This window comes from Lichenostomus cassidix, chromosome Z (genome assembly GCF_008360975.1).
Source record: "Lichenostomus cassidix isolate B80296 chromosome Z, HeHo_3.0, whole genome shotgun sequence".
NCBI classification, from domain to species: Eukaryota; Metazoa; Chordata; class Aves; order Passeriformes; family Meliphagidae; genus Lichenostomus; species Lichenostomus cassidix.
This window is the reverse complement of record NC_139511.1, coordinates 6,253,089-6,274,835: the sequence shown is the minus strand read 5'-3', so window position 1 is coordinate 6,274,835 and position 21,747 is coordinate 6,253,089. Positions and strand designations below refer to the sequence as shown.

The 21,747-nt window shown below is 45.5% G+C and overlaps 3 protein-coding genes and 1 long non-coding RNA gene across 5 annotated transcripts; 3 read left to right on the top strand and 1 right to left on the bottom strand.

Annotated features, from left to right (window-relative positions):
• Positions 1 to 4,259: 4,259 nt before the first annotated feature.
• On the bottom strand, positions 4,260 to 5,484 carry LOC146424316 (uncharacterized). Of its 2 annotated transcripts, XR_014846934.1 has the most exons (4): positions 5,217 to 5,484; positions 5,047 to 5,122; positions 4,840 to 4,951; positions 4,260 to 4,744 (listed from the first exon to the last, which is right to left on the bottom strand). It is a non-coding gene; the product is annotated as an uncharacterized LOC146424316 (long non-coding RNA). The 2 variants fall into 2 exon arrangements; XR_014846933.1 differs by having other exon boundaries at positions 4,260 to 4,951.
• Positions 5,485 to 9,922: 4,438 nt separating this feature from the next.
• On the top strand, positions 9,923 to 11,125 carry LOC146424315 (uncharacterized). Its single transcript, XM_085042610.1, has one exon. The coding sequence runs from the start codon at positions 9,964 to 9,966 to the stop codon at positions 11,035 to 11,037; it is 1,074 nt and encodes a 357-aa protein (XP_084898736.1). The 5' UTR covers positions 9,923 to 9,963; the 3' UTR covers positions 11,038 to 11,125.
• Positions 11,126 to 14,769: 3,644 nt separating this feature from the next.
• Positions 14,770 to 16,182, top strand: LOC146424314 (uncharacterized). Its single transcript, XM_085042746.1, has 2 exons — positions 14,770 to 14,974; positions 15,093 to 16,182. The coding sequence occupies exon 2, from the start codon at positions 15,102 to 15,104 to the stop codon at positions 16,146 to 16,148; it is 1,047 nt and encodes a 348-aa protein (XP_084898872.1). The 5' UTR covers positions 14,770 to 14,974; positions 15,093 to 15,101; the 3' UTR covers positions 16,149 to 16,182.
• Positions 16,183 to 17,777: 1,595 nt separating this feature from the next.
• Positions 17,778 to 19,985, top strand: LOC146424313 (uncharacterized). Its single transcript, XM_085042590.1, has one exon. It carries the CDS (start codon positions 17,811 to 17,813, stop codon positions 18,912 to 18,914), a length of 1,104 nt encoding a protein of 367 aa, XP_084898716.1. The 5' UTR covers positions 17,778 to 17,810; the 3' UTR covers positions 18,915 to 19,985.
• The last annotated feature ends 1,762 nt before the right edge of the window (positions 19,986 to 21,747 follow it).

Here is a 21,747-nt window from a genome sequence, read left to right as displayed (position 1 = left end):
TGAGACTGATGAACTCTGTCCATGTATTCTTACAGCTGTCAGGTCTCATCCGTGGTGATTTATCCCAGCCACTTCCAGGAGCACTTTGGAGAACATGTCAGCAGAGTTTCACAGTTTGCTGAGAGATAAATTACATCTAATCACAATCATGCATTTCTCTGATGGCATCTGCCCTAGAGGAAACTGACCAACCAGTTTTCTAAAATTATCAAGAACAGCAACAAAAGCTTGTCTTTTTCAATTAGAAAACCCCAAACTAAAACAAAACAAAAAAATGGGAGTTTTTAAAATCTGTAAAACTCGAGAAAGCAAAGATTTGTTCCTGGGACTGATTCCAGCATTCAGAGATTCATCTGATAAAACATTTCAAACTTAGTTCCTCACGCCTCCTCCTTTTTTCTATAATTCCTCAACATCCTCACCCTCTTTGTCCCTCTGCAGGAACAGAAGCATCCATGGTGAGCCACAATCCCTTACTGTGGGGGAAGCAAAACTGAGTGTCCTTCATGCTGCTGAGAAGCTTTGAAATTTAATTTCCAATTATTTGTATAGTCCAAAGTTCTTTCAGAGTACTTGAAAGAATTGGAAGGGCTACATCAGCTAAAATAAAAGGCACAAAAACCCCCAAACAATGTAAAAGAAATAATAATAATAATAATAATAATAAAAAAATAGATTTATTTCCTTTTAGAAACAAAGGGTCTTTGAGGATTTGATTTTATGGTGTTTCAAAAATGATGCTTAAGTACAGTTTTTGCCTCACTCTCAGGTTTCAATAAAAAGAAAATGTTGGATTAACTTGTATTTTGCTGTATAAGGCTCTCACAGAAATGATGAAGGTCTGCACTGATTAAACCAATCTCTTGTAGTTACAGGCGTTACAGTCAACTAAACCTACAGAAAACCTACTCCAGCAGCCTCAGCCACTCAGTATTTCAACTTGCCCCTGACAAATTTAGGATTTCCAGTCAAGTATCAGGCAGCACTTGAAATTCTGATGATGCTTTTCTGGTGTTCAAAGTTTTACTTCCCTCTGGCACTTGTAGATGCAGAAAGAGCAATTGTTCAGGAAACAAATTTTGGAAGTGTACAGCTCCAGGAATATGTAAATGCTTGAAATAAGTAAACTTTGCATTTAATCAGAACAGCATCAGTTTCTACAACCTCTTTTCCAATCACTGCTACAATTACAGATCAGCAAACTGCACACAGAAGCAGGTAGTAGCTCCTGATAATTCTCTGGTATGGAATTTCTTACCTAATAAAGAAAATTCAAAAAGCTTGTAGCCCTTTTAGAAGAGCAGAAATTATCTAGAATATTATTTTTAATGCAGTGGAGGGAAAAGTTTATTTTAATTTTTATGCAGTCAAATTTTTTAACTGAATATTCTTTTGAAATAAGTATGCTCATCTTTCAAAATATTAGAAAAATAAGTACCTTCTCATCTCTTATTTGCAGTTTTTAACAGAAAAGAACTTCCAAATTTCACTCAAACCCAGAAACATTTTAAACATTTTAGCTATCACAGAAACTATTTGGTGATGATATCTCTGAGTTACCTATGACATTTTGGGAAGCATAATTATGCATTTTTTCAAAAGAGTCTAAGGAGATTTTGTGAATTCCTCTTATGCATCTTGAAAAAGCAGGCACTTGTCAAGGACTAAAACATACTCTTATTCTGGAATTCTGCAGATGGCATATTATTAGTGACGATTTGAATAAATAAGAAGGGAAAAAAGAGCAGCATGTATCATCCCCATGTTTTAATGTGGCTGAATGCAGTCAGGTGCCTTAGGAAAAGGAAAAGACAATATAAAAACAATATTTGTATTATTTTTATAATAAATAAAAAATACATAAAAGCAATACATATATAGATCAGGGACAAGAAGGCCATTCAATGTCTTTTATTCAGAATATCTTAATGTTCCAGTAGCAGATCTGGGACATACATTAAGGTATCCAAAATTTTAGGCTACTAAAGGATGCCATTGCGGACAAAACAATGATGAATTAACTAGTGTGCAGCAGGTCTCCACCTGTGTGAGGCTTGTTAGTTGCTGACAGAACCCATTACTTTGCATACCATCATCAAATGAGATAATTTTCCAAGTCCTTATAAACTGCAAATAAGGTAATCAGCCTTTTTTTGTATCTTGATTCCTCCAAAACCCCCATGTGGAATTTCTAATCAGGAAAAAAAAAGGTGACAACAAAACCTTTTGACAATACCACCACTCTGCTAATTTTTCATGTTTTTATCATCTAATTTCCATTACCCAAATTTGCACAGTCCATTGCTAATGTCATTCTGGTTGATCGTCACCCTGGGGAGATCTTGAGTGATTTGAATTCCTCATAACTGCACTTGCAACTTGTCACTGCATTTAAGTGTCTAAAATCTCAAACCAATCAAATCTATTAGGGGTAGCAGGAGTTACAAACCCAGATCAACTCCCTTATGTGAAGACAGCACATTTTTCCTCTTGGCCCTGATGTATGGGGGTGTAGGAAAGGACTTTACTCTTCAAGCAGCACTTTGGCACTGCAGAAAAATACCTCTGCTAGAAAAATTCACCTGGTAAAAGTAAGTGTAGTGCTCTGAGATTCCCAGTCACTGAGATATTGGAGTGGAAAACATGGCTTTGCCAAGCTTCACCAAATTCCCTCTAATTACCCCCTGCTGCTCTGCTCCCTGAACTTCACAATTCATCAGGAATCCAGTATGGAAACACAGGGAATAAAGCAAAAGTGTACTAAACAAAACTCTCTGACTTTTAAGAGCTAAGCCTAGACACTGAGGCACAAAAACAGGACTGACAAGCTGGTTAGTGCCTTAAACACCCAGACAGGAAAGTTTCTTAATCATGACCTAACTGATACTAAAAGAAAAGATTCTCCCTAAATCCTGTCATCCAGAGAGGAATGAGAAGTGTGTGGCAGAGAGCTCTACCATACAGAAAAGGAGGAATTTGCAACTAGAGCCACATTGCAGTTGCAGTGTTTGATGAACTCCTCCAAAGCAGTGAAACTTCTGCGCTCTGTGTGGGGGATCAGGTGGAAGAATGGGCAGGAAAAAATTCTTCTTAGTTTTAATTTCTCACCTAAGACTTCCACAATGCAAGTATCCTGCACAAATTATACCCTGCTTGTAGAAAATAGAGCCTGAAAAAACACATTTTTCAAAAAAGTCAGACAGGCCAGTGATTTTCAGTCTTGTCTAAGAGTCACATTTCGCCACTCTCACAGCCATTACAATACATAATGAACATTTTTCTTTCAATGCGCTTCTTCCAAAATCAAAAACACTTCAATGATTTCCTCTTTTGCTCTCAAAACACTGGTTTTGTGACAAGAAGGATTGATTTACCAACACATTCCCTCAACAGCACTGTATTTTTTTTCATGCACAATTATTTTGTCAGCCTTTGTTTTATGAGCTTTACATCTCTTTTAACAGAAGAGGCAAGAAGAAACAATTGTTTATACCCAACCTTTTGTGGCTTCACCTTAACAGATGGTCCTTGGGGAAAAGGCAGGAGTGCTGCAATGAATTGCCAATAATGGTTTCAGCTTTGTAACATATGCTTAATATTTTCTATAAACAGAAAAGTTGTGATTTTGGGATACAACTGTCCAAATACAGCTCAAAGCACATGTACCTGACACCCAAAGTTTGCCAGAATCCTGCTGATCCTTGGTTAATTTGGGATCAAGAGACCAATGACTAAACTGTCACATAACTCCACAAAATACCCCTCACTGGAAATTTATGTAATTTGTGACTGAATAAAAGTTGGAGTCTGAATAGAGAGGGACGGCAGAAAGCACAACGTAAGTGCTTAGATTAAAATTATTCCTGTCTGGACAGACCTGTTTAAGGAAGCGGATGCTTCACTTTACACATCATCCTGTGTCTGCTTTTTCATCACAAAAATTTTACTGCAAGGCATGTATCAAGTTAGAAACCTTGAAAAATCACTTTTTCTCTACATTCATATGTCTTCCACCAGAGTGCAAGCAAGAAAATGGACTATTTCATTGCCTATGACATCTTGTGGCATTTCTGGCACACTTACCTGCCACACTCTTCTTTAATGAAGACATAAACCAGAGACTGCAGCATGTTGTAGAAAAGCTGAAGTGCAAGAGGTCCTGTTTCAATCTGTGCATTTTTATCTAATGTACTCACAGTGAATAGGTGATAAAATAAAACAGGTTTTCCTGTTATGATCATTATTTGTAGACAGCCAAGCTATGGAAGGAGGAACTGAGTCCTACAAAGGTGTGATGTTTATGTGTGTCAAATATTTCTCTCATATATCTGAGCATGTCATGTAATTAATACATTTACACTAAGTATGTTAATGAGAAACAGACAGTTCATCCCTGGATGAGTGGCACCCAAGATAACTAATGATTTGTTGAAGGTGAAATGTGGTAGAGTACAAAATCCTCACACCTTCTCAAGATTACATCTTTACCATGACTGTGGTGTGCCTGAGAGAGAAAATCACCCAAGACATGTCCTGGTTTTTCCTCCAGGGAAGTCAATACCTTTGCCCCAAAGCACCACCTGTTGAAGGGATGTCATACAATATCAACCTCAATCCACTTAAATTACTGGGTTTTGTTTATTTATTTGTTGTTTGCAGTTAATAGCCAGTGTCATTCTGTTTTGGTTGCTTTGACCTTTCTCCGGTTTTATGGACTGTTTGCTAATACTCTTACCCATATGTGCTGTACATGAAGGTGACAGGAACAGAAACTGTCACCTCTGTGACCAGTTTCTGTTCCTGACAATGAGGGAATGAGGGCTCCTGAAATGAGGGTACCTCAGCATGGCTCTTTTGGCCACTGAACCCCACTGATGCTCCCTTATACCGGCAGGAATTTCGAGACTTTTGCCCCAGGAATATTCTTCAGGTTTTGTTATCACTGAATATTCTGCTTGGAGAGGAGTATTTCAGAGAACTTTTTCTTACTGTATCTCAGACATCAGAGAGATCAGGCACTGAATTTAGAGAAACTAGCTCTGTCACCTTGGATCCAGGCATTATTCCTCTCCATCCTCAGCAAATGCCACAGCTGAGACTCCAGCACACCGAGGGAGAGCCCCTGCCAAACAGAAAGCCAGTAGCTTATGACCGAGCTGTGCATTTGGAGAAACCTCCCTCACTGAGAGTCCTTCGTCCAACAACAGGATACTTACTTCATGTCTTGAGCAGGTTGGCAAACAGCCTCTTGTGCAGTATTGACACCCAGGAGTAGCAATGTTTGACTTACAGATGTGGTGAAGGCCTCCTTCCACAGGTCAGAATGGCAAAGAAGAGGGATTTGGCCTCCCACACCTCAACAGCTGACACCAAAATAGTCTTTAAATCCTGAAAACAAACACAAGAATTCAGATTCATGCACTGAGAGGCTATATTAACTTTATGGGACCACTGTGCACTGCATGAAATAAAGCACACCTCTAATTCCTCTGGTTTCAGTGCTATTTTAATATTCTTGTTCAATTGCCAATAGACCTGAGTTATCATCACATTACAGAACAGATGCTACAAAGTCCCCTCAGAGCATAATGAGGCACAGGTCAAGTGACAGACACATTTTCCTAAGCATCCCATTCTGACTGGCATTGCCATAAAGCCGATGAAATGGCTCAAATATCCTTCCTCCTTTACAAGGCACATCAGTGCATTAGTGTGAATAAATGTCAACCAAAGGTATTAAATTCTTTCCTCAGCTTGGAGGAATATCAACATTGTAAGACTCAGTGCTAGGGAAAGCTCTATTTATGTCTTGATCAGGTAGTCTCCAATAGAGTGAAGGAGTCCCCTAAGAAATCGCTAAAACTAGAGAAATTAAAACAACCATTGGTACTGAAAAATAATATTAATTACTAGTTTAAGGTAATATTTCCCCAAGACCACCTGTAACCAATAGGAAATGGTATGTTTGCCTTGCAAACAAAGACAAAAAAATACCTTATCAGAGGCAGCAAATACTAAGACTTAAACAGGAATTGTAGGAGCATTTGTTCTCAGTATGTCAAAATAGATTCGGAAGTATATGAGTTTGAGTTACTTGTTCCTAAATAATTAGCCAGAGAGACTTGTTAGTTTGTTCTGGGCTTTTTTGTTAAAGAAATGAAAACAAACATGAGAATTTAAACTTGCATTGATTTCAACTCCAAATAAAACTGCTGTGGTATTGCACAGAACATGATGAAATTTGCACCATAAGTGGCTTTAAAAGATCCAACTTCCAAAGGGAAGAAGAGAAATCTGAGCAGTTTATGCGACCAGTTACAGAATTTGATCATGCAGAAATTATACTCATTTCTACTCCAATATCATATTTTCGCTGTAATCAGCTATTGCAGTTCCTTGAGAGTCTTTTATCACACAATCTGTGTTTCCTTAATTTTGCTTTATGTCCCTGGCTCATATGTCTTTAGCAGTTTTACTTAACAGCAACAGAAGTGGTTTATTCACAGGGAAGAAGGTCATCATATTCCCAAACCAACCAACAGCTTAGCTATCAAAATTCTGTACAGTACAGTACAGAATACAGTACAGTACAGAATACAGAATACAGAATACAGTACAGAATACAGTACAGAATACAGTACAATACAGCTGGGCACTACCACACCATTTTTGTGCACACCCATGTATTTTTCCCAGCTACCAAGCATTAATAGCTTGTTGCCACGATCATTTACTTTCCCAAAATTGCAGCTGTCTGCAGAGACAGTCAGATTTCCTCCAGAGGGCTGCTGGACCAACCACCTGCTCCTGGGATCAGAAAGGACTTCAAACCAGGTCCCCTATGGGAATCCAGAATGGAAAGTTAGACACCACCACTCAGAGCTGTTCAGAGGGCATGGTCAAAGTATCAACATCACCAGCTGGCAATGTAGGAGCACTGAGGTATTTCACCAGATATTATTAGTCAGAGGAAGGGTCATGGCACCCCACAGGAAGATCTGATCACAGTCACCCAGAGGAAAACTCAACCCTAAGTCAAGCAGCAGTTTTCTATTACAAGGTTTTTCATCTTCCCAGGAGCATTTTGGTGATGGTCTCTGCTGGCAATATGGTGACTCTGGGCTAGACAATACTTTATTTTGTAGGAACCAAAACTCCCAAGTCTAAAAACCTCAGACGTGGAAAGGAACCCAACTCAACAAAGGATTTGACCCTCTATTCTCAAGAATAATATTCTGAATTTTGAATTAATTTCTTTGCCCATGCTGTGTTCAGCTCTAATGAAAGTTAAAAGCGAGAAAAAATGAAGGGTATTTTAGCCAACTCCAGTCACCTCCAGTGAGATAAAGATGTGCCACCAGGAATTTACACTCTCTCTACTATAGAAGACATTGCTTAAGATGTGTAGAACATGTCATAATAACTGGAGCTGGAAAGGATTTGAACCAGCATGTGTTTTCATTTCATAGCTAGCTTTTCCTTTAACCGGCAGAGCAGATGTGCTTTTTGCTACAGATGAACATGAAACCTTTAATGAGAAGGGGGATCTCATGCAGGGTGGAGGCTTTCTGAGAGAATAAAATCTACTTATCCCCTGTAACTAGGCCAAGCATCTCCACTCTTATCACCACAGGAGAAGATTTCTGCATCTGTTCCCACTTCATTTTCTTAGACTTGTCTGATGTTAGCAGGTACAATATGAGTTGCAGACACTACCTGTAAATACTTACAGTGAAATATTCAGTGCCATGCTGCTCCAAGGCTGGTAACACTGCCAGGCACTCTAACAAGCACCTGATTTCCCCTCAGCTCCCACAAAAGCAGAAGCACATTTACAATCAACACCACAAACCATCAAAACTTAAGTGACACATGGCAATAAAGATGAAAGTTCCATTTCATTTTATATCAGTGAGCATGAGCACATATGATGGGATTTAGAGAGAAAATTCTGCACATCCTTCTGTACTTAAATGCACTTTAGGCAAATTTTTCTCATCTCCAAATGAGCATAACTGAGTATATGATGCAAAGATCCCCAAAAGGAAGAGAAAAGGCAGGTTTATCCCCAAGCATCCCTGAAGTACAGCTACTCATAGTGAAATTTTATGTTAAAATTTTGCCAGAAAGTGTTCAGAACTCCCAGGACACTCACAACTGTTTCCCTCTCCTATAGACTGCAGTGAGTGTTGGGTTCTTTGCTGCCCATGGGCTTAACCTTCAGCTCTTAAGGTTTTACAGCATAACTAAGGGAAGCTTTTGGGTTTCAATTGTTCTTGCATGTATCATCATCTACAGAAAGATGTTTTCCAGAAACAAATTCTGGCATGGAAAAGCTTCATTTCAGCATGATGTTTCAGACATCTTATCATGGGCTCTGTTCCACTGTTTGTAAGTAACAGCCTGTAACACAAACTAAACTGCAGTGTTTTGACTGACACATGTCACATACTTTCTCTAAAAACATCCTTTTCCAGTGATTTTCAAGGACTGTGATTGTATCCTGAAATGCAAGTGGTATTTTTCTTCCTGTGCCCATTCAGATACTTCCTTGACACTCAGTGCTATTGTGTTCTCCCTACACCAGAGCAAAGACCAGGACAATTTCTTCACCAAAAAAATTTTCAAGCCCTGGCACAGGCTGCCCAGGGCAGTGGTAGAGTCACCATCCCCCAGGGATTTAAAGATGTGTAAATCTGGCATTTGGGAATGTGATTTATTGGTGGGCTTGGCAATGTTGGGTTAGTGCTTGAACTTGATGATCCTAGAGGTCTTTGCCAACCTGATTCTATTCAGACCTGATTCTATGGTTCAAAAGTCTCTACAAACTGAATTTTCAAATTTCTGGACAATCATGTAGAAAAGGAGACCTGATGGAGATGTAAACCTCACAGACACAAATAAAAGAACCAAGGGTTACTGGAAATGCAAATTTCCTGAGACAAATGCATCCTATCCTGCTTGTAAACAACAGGTGGCTGGGCAGGAAAACCCAGGGTCTGGCAGTCAACACCCTCATCTCCAAGGATGCTCAGACAAGTCTCTGACAAGGAGACAAATGGTTGGGTATTTTTTAATCTTTTTCTCCCCTAAGGAGCAGAGCCCTCTAGGGATCCCTAAAAGTTCCTGCCCTTAAGAATGAGAAGGATCCAGGACAGGCTGTGTGACATTTTTGGCACCACCCCTGTCACTGAGCAGGGTCAGTGCAGGGAAGGAGCTGGGCAACATTCAGACCAACCACACCACTGCTGCAGAACCTGAGAAACAGTCTCGTTCTCCAAAGCCGCAGGAGCTCTGATTTAGAATTTTCAGCTGTTACTGAAAGGTGCAGTCTCCTCAAACTAGAAGATCTGCTTGGACTGCACTGGCAGAAATTAGGTATTTAGAGCCGAGGAAGGCAGGGTTGTTCAGACCAGTGTGATGTGTCCAGGGCTTTCTCCTGAGAAGATAATGCCAGAGAAAATGGTAATGGAGAGGTAGAGAAACCATTCTGATGCTTAAAACACTCCCTTCCCCTTAACCCAGGCTTTCAGCTGTCACTCAATCACTCCCCACAAGCTGTCATTCAACAACCCAGGGAGGCAGAGAGGACCCTGCAGGGAGTCTGGCTGCACTGATTTACAGCTCCCTGAACACTGCAGCTGAGTGGATTTGGGACCACAGTGAGGAAACGGATCTAACCTTGCTCAGTAGCCCCACCACCTCACAGGAAGCCTTGGCAAGGTGTCAGGAATGGGGATGAGACAGGGTCAAGGGCAGGTGATGCAGGTGGCTGAGGTCGAGAAACATGCAAATGTAAAAACTCAAAAAAGGAATTGGTATTTTCATTTTCTCCTGATGTAATGTGCCTGCACGGGTAGACATGTCATTGTGATATCACTGACTCCTGGATGGTGACATCACTGAGTGGCAGATTGTGATGTCTCTGGGGATTTATTGTGACATCTCACTGCTTGTATCTGGATGTCAGCAGAGCATGGGCCAGTCTGGCTTGAGACAAAAATGGCCACAGACACAGATGGCAACTGCCCCATCTGCCAGGACTCTCTGAGGGATGTGACTTCTGCTGGGCCCTGTCACCACCGGTTCTGCCTGGGCTGCATCCTGCGGTGGGCACAGCGAAATCCCTCATGCCCACTCTGCAGGACAGTGCTACAGACCATCAGGTTTTCTGAGAAGAATGAATGGGACTACATAAACTTTGTCATCACCTCCCCTGCTGAGTCACCAGCAGCACGCAACCAAGCAGGGAGGACTCACGATCACCTGGATCAAAACAGCTGCCATGGCCTTGGGGTGTCCCCTCTGTTTTCTCCACAGGGAACACTGTCCCCAGCTGAGCAGAGGGCTGCAGGGCCAGAGCCTGTGGGTGGCCTCCTGCCCAAGGTGTGGGCAGGACTGTTCCAACAACATCAGCATCTTCTGGAGCCCGTGCGGCCCTGGCTGCACCAGAGGCTGGAGCGAATGTACCGAGGCCGATGGTGGCTGGTTGAGGCCACAGAGAGCTGCATCCTGCGCTACCTCTGCCTCTGCGGCCTGGATAGAGAAGAGCTGGCCCAGAAGCTGCAGGTCTTCCTTGAGGAGCACACAGCATCACTGCTCCGTGGCCTCATCGAGGTTATTGCAGCCCAGTGCAGTCAGGAGGCCCAGAGGCTTCTGTACTCCCACACTACTGGGGATGAGGACAGCAGCCCAGCAGAGAGCAGCAGCTCCAGCAAAGCCAAGTCCATCAGTTTTAGCTCTGGCAGCTCCCAGGAGAGCACTCCCAGCAGTGCCTGCAGTGTGGAGAAAGAAGCTGGTGCCTCAGAGGTCCCTGAGCACGGGGGTCCCAGCCAGCACCCAGCTGTGCCCAGCCCTGCAGAGCAGGACCAGCCCCCGAAGGAGCCAGAGCTGCTGGGGCAGGCAGCAGTCGCAGGTCCCTCTGCCCAGGGCAGCAGCTGCAGCCCCTCTGTTCCCCGTCAGGGCAAGGGCTGCTCGCCTCGGGTGGCTCACTGTGCCCGAAAGAGGAAAGCCCCCAGGCCTCTGGATTCTCCCTAGCCCAGCAAGAGGCCATGATGGGACTGACTTGACCCCTGCAGCCCTAAGAGACCCTTGTCATCATTTCAGATTAAATGATGAAACTTCATCTCTCTCTTCATTTCCCATCCAAGGCCAATGCAGCCCACGGCACCTTTGGGAAGCGATTTCACCTTTCCATGTCTGGCTTCCAGAAGGTGTTTGTGAGGTCTCCAATAGGTGAGTCCCACAGAGCTGGGGCCCCAATAAATCTATAAATGTCTGAGTGCCTTGGTAACTTGAGAGAGTATGACATCCTTAAATGCAAGCGTATTAGAAAATTTTGCTTCCTACACAATTTGGCTTTTGAAAGGAATGTCTGAATCAAAATCCAAAAAAGCTATGGAGAAATAGGATTCCATTAAAATTCTTAGTTCTTGCAATTATATGAGCTAATTTGAAATAGATTGTTCAAGTCTATAAGGACCTAAACCAGAGCCCAGTAGTTGCTAGGCAGCAGTGCCTTTGCTCTGCAAAGACTCTTCTGTGAATGTGAGGTCAAGGGCAAACAGTCTTATGATGGTTGAGTCAGTTGTTCTGCTCCAATCAACACAAAAGGTATTCTTCAGTGATCTCCATGGCCAGGAGGCCAGTATCTGGCAGACAGGGTGAAATTAAAGATTTAATAAAAATGGTGACCAGAAGTTTTCTGGGTTTTGGGTTTTTTCACACTAGAAGTTACTTCCAGTCACAATGGCAACCAAACTTACCTCACACAAAACAGTGCATGCTATACACAACTGCACAGAATCCACTCAAAAGAATATATTGTCTACTGTATTAGTAAAGAGTGGCAACATGTCCCATCCCCACAGCAGTGGCACAGTTGTTAAAATAAAGTAACCTTTTAATCTCTAATGCAGTGGCTGATCATTTTTGTACATTACTCTGTAATTATTGCACAGCAAATTGTTCACCCAGGTGGAATAATGGACAAGGATGAGTAGTTTTTTAATCTTTCTTCTCTCCAAGACTTTGTGCACATTTCCTCCCACCTTTCTCTCCTTTGTCATGCACAGGTGTGTTTTTGATTTTAATGTATAACTTTGCAGATATGGGTTGCTTATTTTTGTTGCCTCTGGCAGGCACAGGATACCACAACACAAGTGGCAAAAGGTCATGGTGAAAAGCTCAGAGTTAAAGCAGCTCATACATAAAAGGAACTGCACATATAGGAAGGAAGATTTTCATTTTATCTTGAAACTGGTGGGAGCTACCATTCCAAATGTGACTTTTGACCTGGATGTCTCTGAAGTCAGACTCCAGGATATCTGATTTTAATTCTGAGGAATTCACTCACAGTATGGATCTACCCTGGAGCTGCTTGTCCTAAGAGAACATAATGGCTTGTAGCAATGTTTCAGGGGTCGAGATCCCCAACTTCCCCAACTGTCAGCCTCCAATGCCCTCAAGTGACAGTCAGGCTCCAGTTTCTTAGTTCTTTGCTGCAGAGAGAGGTTTTTGAAAATCTCATGACCTTCAGTTCTTGCTGGAATTGTCTTTTGGTTTCAAAAGGCAGGCCATGAAAAAAAAACAGTGGCCAGCAGCACTGGCCTGCATCATGGCTTGAGCAGCACATGCCTTCTTAAAGTTATTTTCACCCACCTTCAGTTTTTTCCCTCAACAAAGTTTAATTCTAGGATGCTTTCTATACATATGGAGGTTTCACACAATTTTTAAAATAACTCTGCTGTCCAATTCACAAAAAAAAAGTATCTAATATTTAAAAAATCAACAGCCTAAGTAAGATTAACAGATTTATTATTTGGACATTTATTTCCTTTTGCAGCTGAATTAGAATTCACAGGTTTGATTAGAACAATGAAGCTCCAGAAAAGGAGAGGTTCAGCTGCCTTGAGTATCATTTACCAGACCATGTCAGAAATTCAGTCATCCTCCTCTACCTGTACATGGCATTATAGACTTTTCTTACAATTATACAGAAACCTTCCCTTTTTCACATGCATTGACTTTGAACTATACTTGATAAACAAGCATTTTATTAAAATGTCAGATTTCAGCCCCTGAGGCTGCATTAAAAAGGCTGACACAGAAATCACTGGCTCCAAGATAATTCCCTGAAATCTGTGTGAAATGAAAGTGGGGAGAAAAAGAGCAAGGTAGAAAATACAAACTTTTAGCCACACTTGGAGCCAGATATATCCCCCTCCTGAGCCCTTCTAAAAGTTCACTTTCATAATTCAAAAATGGTCTCAAATTCTTCCTTTCTCATGAGTCAAAAACCTGCTTAACCTTCAGCAAAAAAGCGTCCTCTTATCCTGTTTTTTTATAACAGACCTAGCAGTCTGCTAAAAGTAGAGATGAAGGAGAACAGAAAATTATGACAAAGTTAAGCCTGTGCCTGAGCTCTGTTTTTATCTACAAAGTGCCATCACACATTCACTACTATTTTGCCACTCAAAGTACATTACAAATTCTGTAGTTCACATAATTACAGGATGGGTCAGCTTGGAAGGGACCACAATGGGTCATCTGGTCCTACCTCCCTGCTCCAGCAGGGTCATCCCAGAGCACATGGAACAGGATTGTGTTGAGGTTCTGAAATATCTCCACTGAGGGAGACTCCACAGCCTCTCTGGGCAATCTGTTCAGTCCTTGGTCGCTGCACAGGGAAGAAGTTCATCCTCATGTTCAGGCAGAACTTCCCAGGCATCAGTTCCTGGCTGCTCCTCCTGTCCCACTGCTGGGTCCCCTGGAGCCTGGTCCATGCTCTAAGCCCTCCCTGCAGACACTGACAGACAGGGGTGAGAGGAATTTTTCCACATAGATTGCTAAGCACCAAAGAATGGCAATGGACATCCTTCATTTGCACAGGTCTGAAGAGAGATCTCTGCAGTCTGAGGCACAATCATGTGGTGGTTTCACACAGCACCCACAGCTCATACCAGCCAACCCTCAAACTAACAGAGAATGCTTTTTCAAAGGGAAAAAGAACTGCTTAGGTTAATGACTCTCTGGGATGACAACAGCCAGAGGCACAAAGGGATGATGACACAGTACAACTCACATAGGGATGGATCCTAGGCTCTCCTGAGTTGTGACAGGGCTCCTCTGGCCCTTGTACCCCACTCTGGAGGGGCAGCAACTCCAGCTCCTTCCTGCAGCTCTGGGGAGGAGCCTGAAAGCACTGGCTTCCAAAACCATGGAGACTTTGGAAGCAGAGTGGGACCAGGCACTGTGGGCCAGCAGGAGAGGATGGGGCTGGATCAAAACATTCCTTTCTCCTTCTCCCTGCAACAGGAGCACAATCCACAGGGGTGGGAGAGTCTCAGCCAGGGCCAGCCACCAGCACCCAGGATCTGCAAATACCAGCATTGCCCAGGGACAGGAAGTGACAGGAGGCGGAGTTGTCCAGACACAGGTAGTCCATGCTGATGGGTCCCACCACTCTGCTCCTCACAGAAGACCTTGGCAATGGTCAGGAGCAAGGATGAGACACAGGGCCGTGGACACATGACACAGGTGGCCAAGGGAGAGCAACATAGAAATGCAGAAGTTGAAAACAAGAAAAAAGTATCTTCTTCTTTCTCCTGACAATGTGCGCTGGCAGGGACATTGTGACATCACCTGTTGTTGAAGGGTGACATCAGTGAGAAGCAGATTGTGACATCACCGAGCACTGGATTGTGACATCTCAGCCCTCACAGCTTATATATGGGCGTGGGCAGAGCCAGGGCCAGGCTGGCTCTGTTCTCAACTCCTACCGAGGGTGACTGCAAGGTGTGGAGGATCAAGTCAGGTTTCTGTGGTGCTGAGTGGTGCCTGTTCTTGGCAGGTGCCAGTGCCAGACCCAGAGCAACCAGCAGTGTTTGCCCAGCCCTGCCTGCCTGGGGCAGTGGGGCACTGCGTGTGCTTGCAGCACTGATGGGAAACGTCCCCTGCGTTGGACGTGGGACAGGTGACAGGGCTGTAGGGAGGTGGGAGGGTGTCCTTCTCCTTCCTCCCCTCTCCTGCAGGGTGTGACTCCAGCAAAGGAGAGCAGTTCTTGATCCTCAACCTTCCCCAACCTGCTGCAGAGACCAAATATGGCGACAGAGACAGGTGGCAACTGTGCCATCTGCCAGGACACTTTTGACGATGTGGCTTCTGCTCTGCCCTGTGGCCACCATTTCTGCCAGGGCTGCATCCTGCGGTGGGCAAGGACGAATCCCTCATGCCCACTGTGCAGAGGAGCAATAGAGAGTGTCAGGTTTTCTGATGACGCAGGTGACTATCTGGAGATAGTCATCACAGCCCCTGAGCAGCTGCCAGTGGCCACCAGCCAGGCAGGGAGAGCTCCAGGCGGCCAGGACAGGAACAGTCCCCATCCCCCTGTGCCACCCCATCCCTCTTCTACTCAGGAGACACCAGCCCGAGCTGTCGGTGGTGTCCTGCCTGAAGTCTGGGCACAACTTTTCCGTCGACAACGGGAACTTCTGGAACCCCTGAGGACTTGGCTGAACCAGAGGATGGAGGACATCTACAGGGACCAGTGGTGGCGAGCAAGGAGCACATACAGTGCCATCGTGCACACACTCTGTGTGCATGGACCAGACCAGGAGATCATGACCCAGCGTTTGCAGGACATCCTGGAGGAACACACAGTGCCACTGGTCCAGGGCACCATCGACATCATTGTGAGGCAGTGCAGAGAGGAGGCCCAGAGGCTTCTGCACTCCCACGCTGCTGTGGATGACGATGACAGCCCAGCAGCCAGCAGCAGCTCCAGCTTCATTTCCTCCAGCTTCTCCAGCTTCTCCAGCCCCAACAGCCCCAGCTCCAGCTCCTCCAGCTCTTGGACAGGGACTCTAGCCAGCACTCCTGAAGTCTCCGTGGAGGAGGAAGAGGAAGCTGCCACAATGGGGGCCACCCCTGCCAGGAATCACAGTCACCCCCCAGCTGTGTCCGTGTCCCCAGAGCAGCACCAGCCCCAGGAGGAGGCAGGTCCCTCTGCCCAGAGCACCAGCCCCAGACCCTCTGGTTCCACCCGAGGTGGGGGCCACTTGCCCCAGCAGCCCCGGCGTCCCCCAAAGAGAAGAGCCCCTGAGCCTCAGGAATCTCCGTGCCCCTGCAAGAGGCCCCCCCGCCAGTAGGAGTAGCAATGTTCTTTTAACTCTTTAGTTAGGAAATAAATGAATAATTGGTTGTTTTTCCCTCACACAATCTCTGGGCAGTGCTTCCTCAGCCTCCTGGTGCCTTTGCCCTTCTCCTCATGCCCCACTGTGGCACCCATGTCCTGCAGGGCACAGCCTGAGGCCGAGGGCCATGGCAGCAGCACCTCTTCCCACAGGAAATCCAGTGCTCCAGTCTCTCTGGATCTCTCTGCATGACCTCTTGTCCCTCCAGACACTCAACAGCCCTTCCCAGTTTTGGATCAGCAGCAGACTTGCATTGGGACATTCAACAGCATCCTCCCAATCTTAGAAACCCAATCTGCTCCTGCAGCCAGGCTTCCCACTGTCGCTCACTTGGTCAACTCCCATGAGCTGTCCCAAACAACCCAGTGAGGCCCATAAGACCCTGCACTGATTCAGACACTTTTTCATCTATTCCCACCACTCTGTAGCTTGAATGATCCCAAGGGGCTTTTGTTTGGACAGCAATGACGTGTCAGACTGCACCGTGCTGGCACAGTGTCCTTGCCATTCTTCAGGATTCAGGAGGGGAAGACAACTCAGCAAAGCCATGTGAGGCAGGAGGAGAAAAGTGGCACTGCACCTGTGGGGCACCATTTGTGTATTTGCAGATTTCCTTTGCTCAGGGGCCCACATGCTGTCCTTTGGAGTGTGTCCTTGTCACCTCAGCAGTGCTCCCAGGATGGAGGCCTGGCCTTGTCATTGTGCTGATGAAAGCACTCTTGGCAAAAGAAATGGCAGAGAGAATTCCTTCCTGGGTTTGGAACCCCCCTAGACAGCACTAAGGGGACCCAATTTCCTGAGCAAGCAAGGCAGAACAGTCCCACAGCCCTAAACACAGGTGCAAAGTGTCCTTGTGCACATCACCCTTGATCCAGTGGGGCAGCAGGGAGGACAAACTCTGACTTTAAAACCAGGTGGGAAAAAACCTTGTACAGGGCCTGGCCTGAAATGTCTGGATGTGATGGCCTCTCCCAGGGAGGATGACAAAAGGCTGTGTGAATAGAAACCAGGACTGGCCCCAAGAAACCACGGCAAAATGTCAGGAGCAGGGATTAGAGACAGAGACAAGGACGTGTGATGCAAGAAACCAAGGGAGAGCAACATGCAAATGTAGAAATTGAAACTAGGAAAGTGTATTTCCTTTTTTACTCCTGTCAACATGTGGCTGCAGGGATGGAGGGCCTGCTGTGCCATCCCAGGGTGGAGAAGTCTGAAGTGCACATGGTGACATCAGGCAGCGATGGATTGTGACCTCATGTACCTCACTGCTTATCCTGGGCTTTCAAGGAGGCTAAATGCCTTTTGTGCTGGCACTGGGGGTGGAGGCTGATGTCACAGAGCAGTGGACTGACATCATGGGGGGATGGATTGTGCCATTGTGCCTCTCACTGCTTGCATTCAGAGATTGGCAGGGCCAGTCTGGCTCCAGCCTGAAGTGCTCCTGGGCAAGACTGCAAGGCCCAGAGGATCAAGCCAGGCTTCTCTGGTGCTGGGTGTGGTCTGTTCTTGGCAGATCTCACTGCCAGTCCCAGAGCCATCACTCCTGTTTCCCTGCCCTGCCGGGCTGGGGCAGCCAGGCACCGTGGGCTGCTCCCAAATGTGCTGCAGAGCCCCAGTATGGCCACGGAGACAGATGGCAACTGCCCCATCTGCCAGGACTCTCTGAGGGATGTGACTTCTGCTGGGCCCTGTCGCCACCGGTTCTGCCTGGGCTGCATCGTGCGGTGGGCACAGCGAAATCCCTCATGCCCACTCTGCAGGACACCGATAGAGACTGTCAGGCTTTATGAGCATGGAGAAGAGTATCTGGAGACAGCCAGCACTGCCCCCGAGCAGCTGCCAGCAGCCACCAGCCAGGCAGGGAGAGCTCCTGGCTGCCTGGACGAGATCAGCCCTCATGGCCCTGTGGTGTCCCCTCCAGCTCCTCCAGAGGGGACACTGTCCCCAGCTGAGCCGGGGCCCTCAGGGCTGCAGCTCCTGGGTGGCCTCCGGCCCGAGGTGTGGGCTGCACTGTTCCGTGGACACGCGCAGCTGCTGGAGCCTGTGCGGCCATGGCTGCGCCAGAGGCTGGAGGGGATATTTGGATGCTGGTGGTGGCTGGTTGAGGCCGCAGAGAGCTCCATCCTGCACGACCTGTGTGTCAACGGGCTGAATGCTGAGGTGTTGGTGCCGCTGCTGCAGCCTGTCCTCGAGCAACACACGGCAGCACTGGTGCATGGCGTCATCAGCATCGTTGTGGGCCAGTGCAGCGAGGAGGCCCAGAGGCTGCTGCGCTCTGGTGCTGTCAGGGACGAGATCAATGGTCCTGTGGCCGATGCCAGCTTCAGCTCCAGCTCCAGCTCCAGCCCCAGCTCTAGGTCTGGCTGCAGCTCTAGCAGCTCCTGGACCAGCAGTTCCTGGAGCAGAATTCCTGCCAGTGGCCCCAGAGGCTACGACATGGAGGAGAAAGCCAGCACATCAGAGGCTGCTCTCCCAAGGTGTCTCAGCCACACCCCAGCTGCGCCTGTCCCCATGGAGTGGGAGCAGCCCCAGGAGGAGCCAGGGCAGGAGGTGGTGACAGTGGCAGATGCCCCTGTCCAGGGCAGCAGTTTCAGCCCCTCCACCCCTGTCCTGAACTGGCACCGATTGCCATGGGGACCCTGGCACCCCGTTAAGAGAAGGGTCCCCAGCCCCCAGGACTCTCCCCAGCCCTGCAAGAGGCCAACCTGCCGGCATTGCTAGCAGGGCTCTTGCAAGTCTTTATTGAAGGAAGATGAAATAAATTGTTCTTTCCCTCACACAGTCTTGGGATGCTGCTTTCTCCCTGCATGGCAGTAGATGCCAAAGGCAGAGCTGGCAACAGGGACAGCTGCTCTCTACAGAGGACCATGCTGTCAGTCTGTCTCCAGTGTTCCTCTCTGCCCAGCCACTGGCACTTCAGCTCTGTTCTGCATTCTTTGCTGCCTGATGTCGAACAGGGCAACCTACAGAGAGTAAATTTTCTGGGAGACAAGCAAGGTCTAGGGCAAACTTGATCCTGAATCATAATTTTATCTCTGTGTTCCAATCAAATAAAATTGTTTCAGGACAGATTTATTTTTATTGATAATTTCGCAGGAGAAAGTAATAGCTTTTGCTCCAGCCACAATTACCTCTTGGAAAAACATTTTATAAAGCAATACTCTTCGTTTCCTATTAACACAATTGCTGGAGTTTCCCAGTTTGAGGGAATTTACTGAGATTATATGTTGACTACATACACTACCCCAGGAGAGTAGAATAAAAAGGACTTGTTACAAAAATAAATTAATACAATTGTGCTGAATGTGAACAATATATCTAATGGGAACCAGATGATTAACAGCAGGGGAATCTATTTGTTTGTTCTGTTTAAACGTGAGGCAATTTTAGAAGCCATAGTGCCTATTCATAGGAGTTAAGAACATCACCTTTTCAGGAAGCAGGAAAAGTAGTTTTAAAAATAATATTTTTTACAATAATTTAGAATAAAAGTCAAGAAGAGAAGCAACTATTTCCATTTTTCTTTTAAAAATATTTTAAAATAGTAGGCAAAGAGAAGCAACTATTTTAACTCTGAAAGGAAAATTACACCAATAGGATGGACAGTGGACAATTTCATTTTCAAATATTGGCAATTTTAGTTTTTTTCAAATTTTCAAAAAAATGGAAACAGAGTTATTTCTCAGTCACTTTTCCGAATCAACTCTGCTGTGTTTCTGAAAGGTCTAGGAGGGTGTACTCTCTGCATTTGAGAAATAAAGGGACTGGCATTTCACCCGATGGAGAGATTGCAGCAATCTGTGTAGTGGGTTGTGCTTTGGGATGTCACTTTCTAGGCTGTTCTGTGGAGTTTGGCTTTGGAGTGATTGTTACAACCTAGCAGAATGGGTAGTGATGTATGTTGCAAATTCTTGTCAGGTTTAGTAAAGACACCAGAGAGGTGTCAGACAGCTCTTGTGCTTCCTTGTACAGCTCTCTTAGCTCCTGCAACTAGTCCAGTCTTTGGACTCAAAAAGTTTTGCTCAGCAAGCTCTTAAATCTTACAATATGGTGCTCAAAAGTGTTGGCTAACAAGCGCTAAGTTTTTAAAGTACACTTGATCAGTTCCCATCTCCCACAACAAAATTCTCAAAGGTGCTGCCTCACAAACCACATCACATGGCCACAAGCTCCCCACTCCCACAGCAAACTTTGGTACTGAGTAGGAAGCAGAACAGGACAGCTGTGCTTTGCACAGGCAGAGCGAGAGAAGAGAGAAAGAAAGGCAGAGAAGAGATAGAAACAACAGAGAATATCACCAGTTCCTAGATCCTGTATTGGTTCTGTTGAGTGGATGGTCTGGAGCTCAGTAAGCAATGACAATGAAAGAGAGGGGAAAGACAGTGAGGGGTCCTGATCTGCTCCAAACCTACAAACCTGCTGCAGCCTCTTATGTAAAGTAGATTCTTTGTGCCATTTTGTTATGCATGCACAGCCAGCCCTCCTCCTAACTGCAGTGGTATGTCTGGGGGGAAAGCCTTGGCTGCACACAGCTAAGTCAGGTTTAGGCAGTCATGGCCTGGACCAGTTAGAGAACAATTTCCTTCACCAGTCACAAGCTGCCCTTCGTCATCTCCTCCCTCCCCTCATGGTGATGCAGGTCCCAGTGGGCCTGAGGTGTAATATGAAACAAAAGGCTTAAACAAAATAGATTTCTTTCCCTGGGGCCACTTCGGCACATCCGTCCTTCGAAACAGTTATACTGGCACAGTAGAGAGATTTGTGACCTCAGCACACCGCAGAAAAAATTAAAAGGAGCAGCTGGAGGAGAAAGCCAGCACATCAGAGGCTGGAGGAAAAAAGTGGTTTTGTCCATTTCCACTGCCAAAGGCAACTAACATTGTTCCTTGCTCTTCAGCTGTGGTTCCACATTAGAAATCCTCCATGCAAAACTGAAGGAAGGGGAATTGTGCCCAGTGGTAATTTTGAGTTGATTTTTTTCAAGTTAGACTTTTCAAGTCAGACTGTGTCACAAACCTGGTTTATGGTGACACACAAGTAATCTGCTTTGTTTGACCTGCCATGTCCATACTATGCAGGTTGTAAAACTGGGCAGAGAAAATAATCCCTAGAGACAATTAATTAAAAAGACTTCATAAAAAAAGAATGCGTGAGGTTGTAGATACAAGGTTGTCTTTTGACTGTACAGGTATCATACAGGGCTCTTCTGACTGAATGAGTATAGCATCATCTGCTTTCCACTGAAGTATCTGTTGAGAATGCAGAATTCATCTTCTACAACCTTTGCTTCAAACTTGCTATTTCCAAAGCTTTGCTCATGCCAGTGCAAACAGTCAGTTAGGTGTTTTTGGAAAGTGAAAGAGCTGCAATTTTCTGGATGAGCGACATCAATCTGAAATCTAGTTAGAATCTACATAACCAACATGGTTAATCCTGGGGTAGGTGCCACATCACTGTGCACTCATCAAAACTCTGAGGATGAGTAGTACTACTAAAGATGTCATTTTACAAAGGGTTGCTTTAAGGAATGAACTGAAATTATTGATGATTTTAG

What these genes read in the sequence shown, in the direction of transcription:
- LOC146424315 (XM_085042610.1), top strand. Translation starts at nt 9,964, where the DNA reads ATGTCAGCAGAGCATGGGCCAGTCTGGCTTGAGACAAAAATGGCCACA.
- LOC146424314 (XM_085042746.1), top strand. Translation starts at nt 15,102, where the DNA reads ATGGCGACAGAGACAGGTGGCAACTGTGCCATCTGCCAGGACACTTTT.
- LOC146424313 (XM_085042590.1), top strand. Translation starts at nt 17,811, where the DNA reads ATGGCCACGGAGACAGATGGCAACTGCCCCATCTGCCAGGACTCTCTG.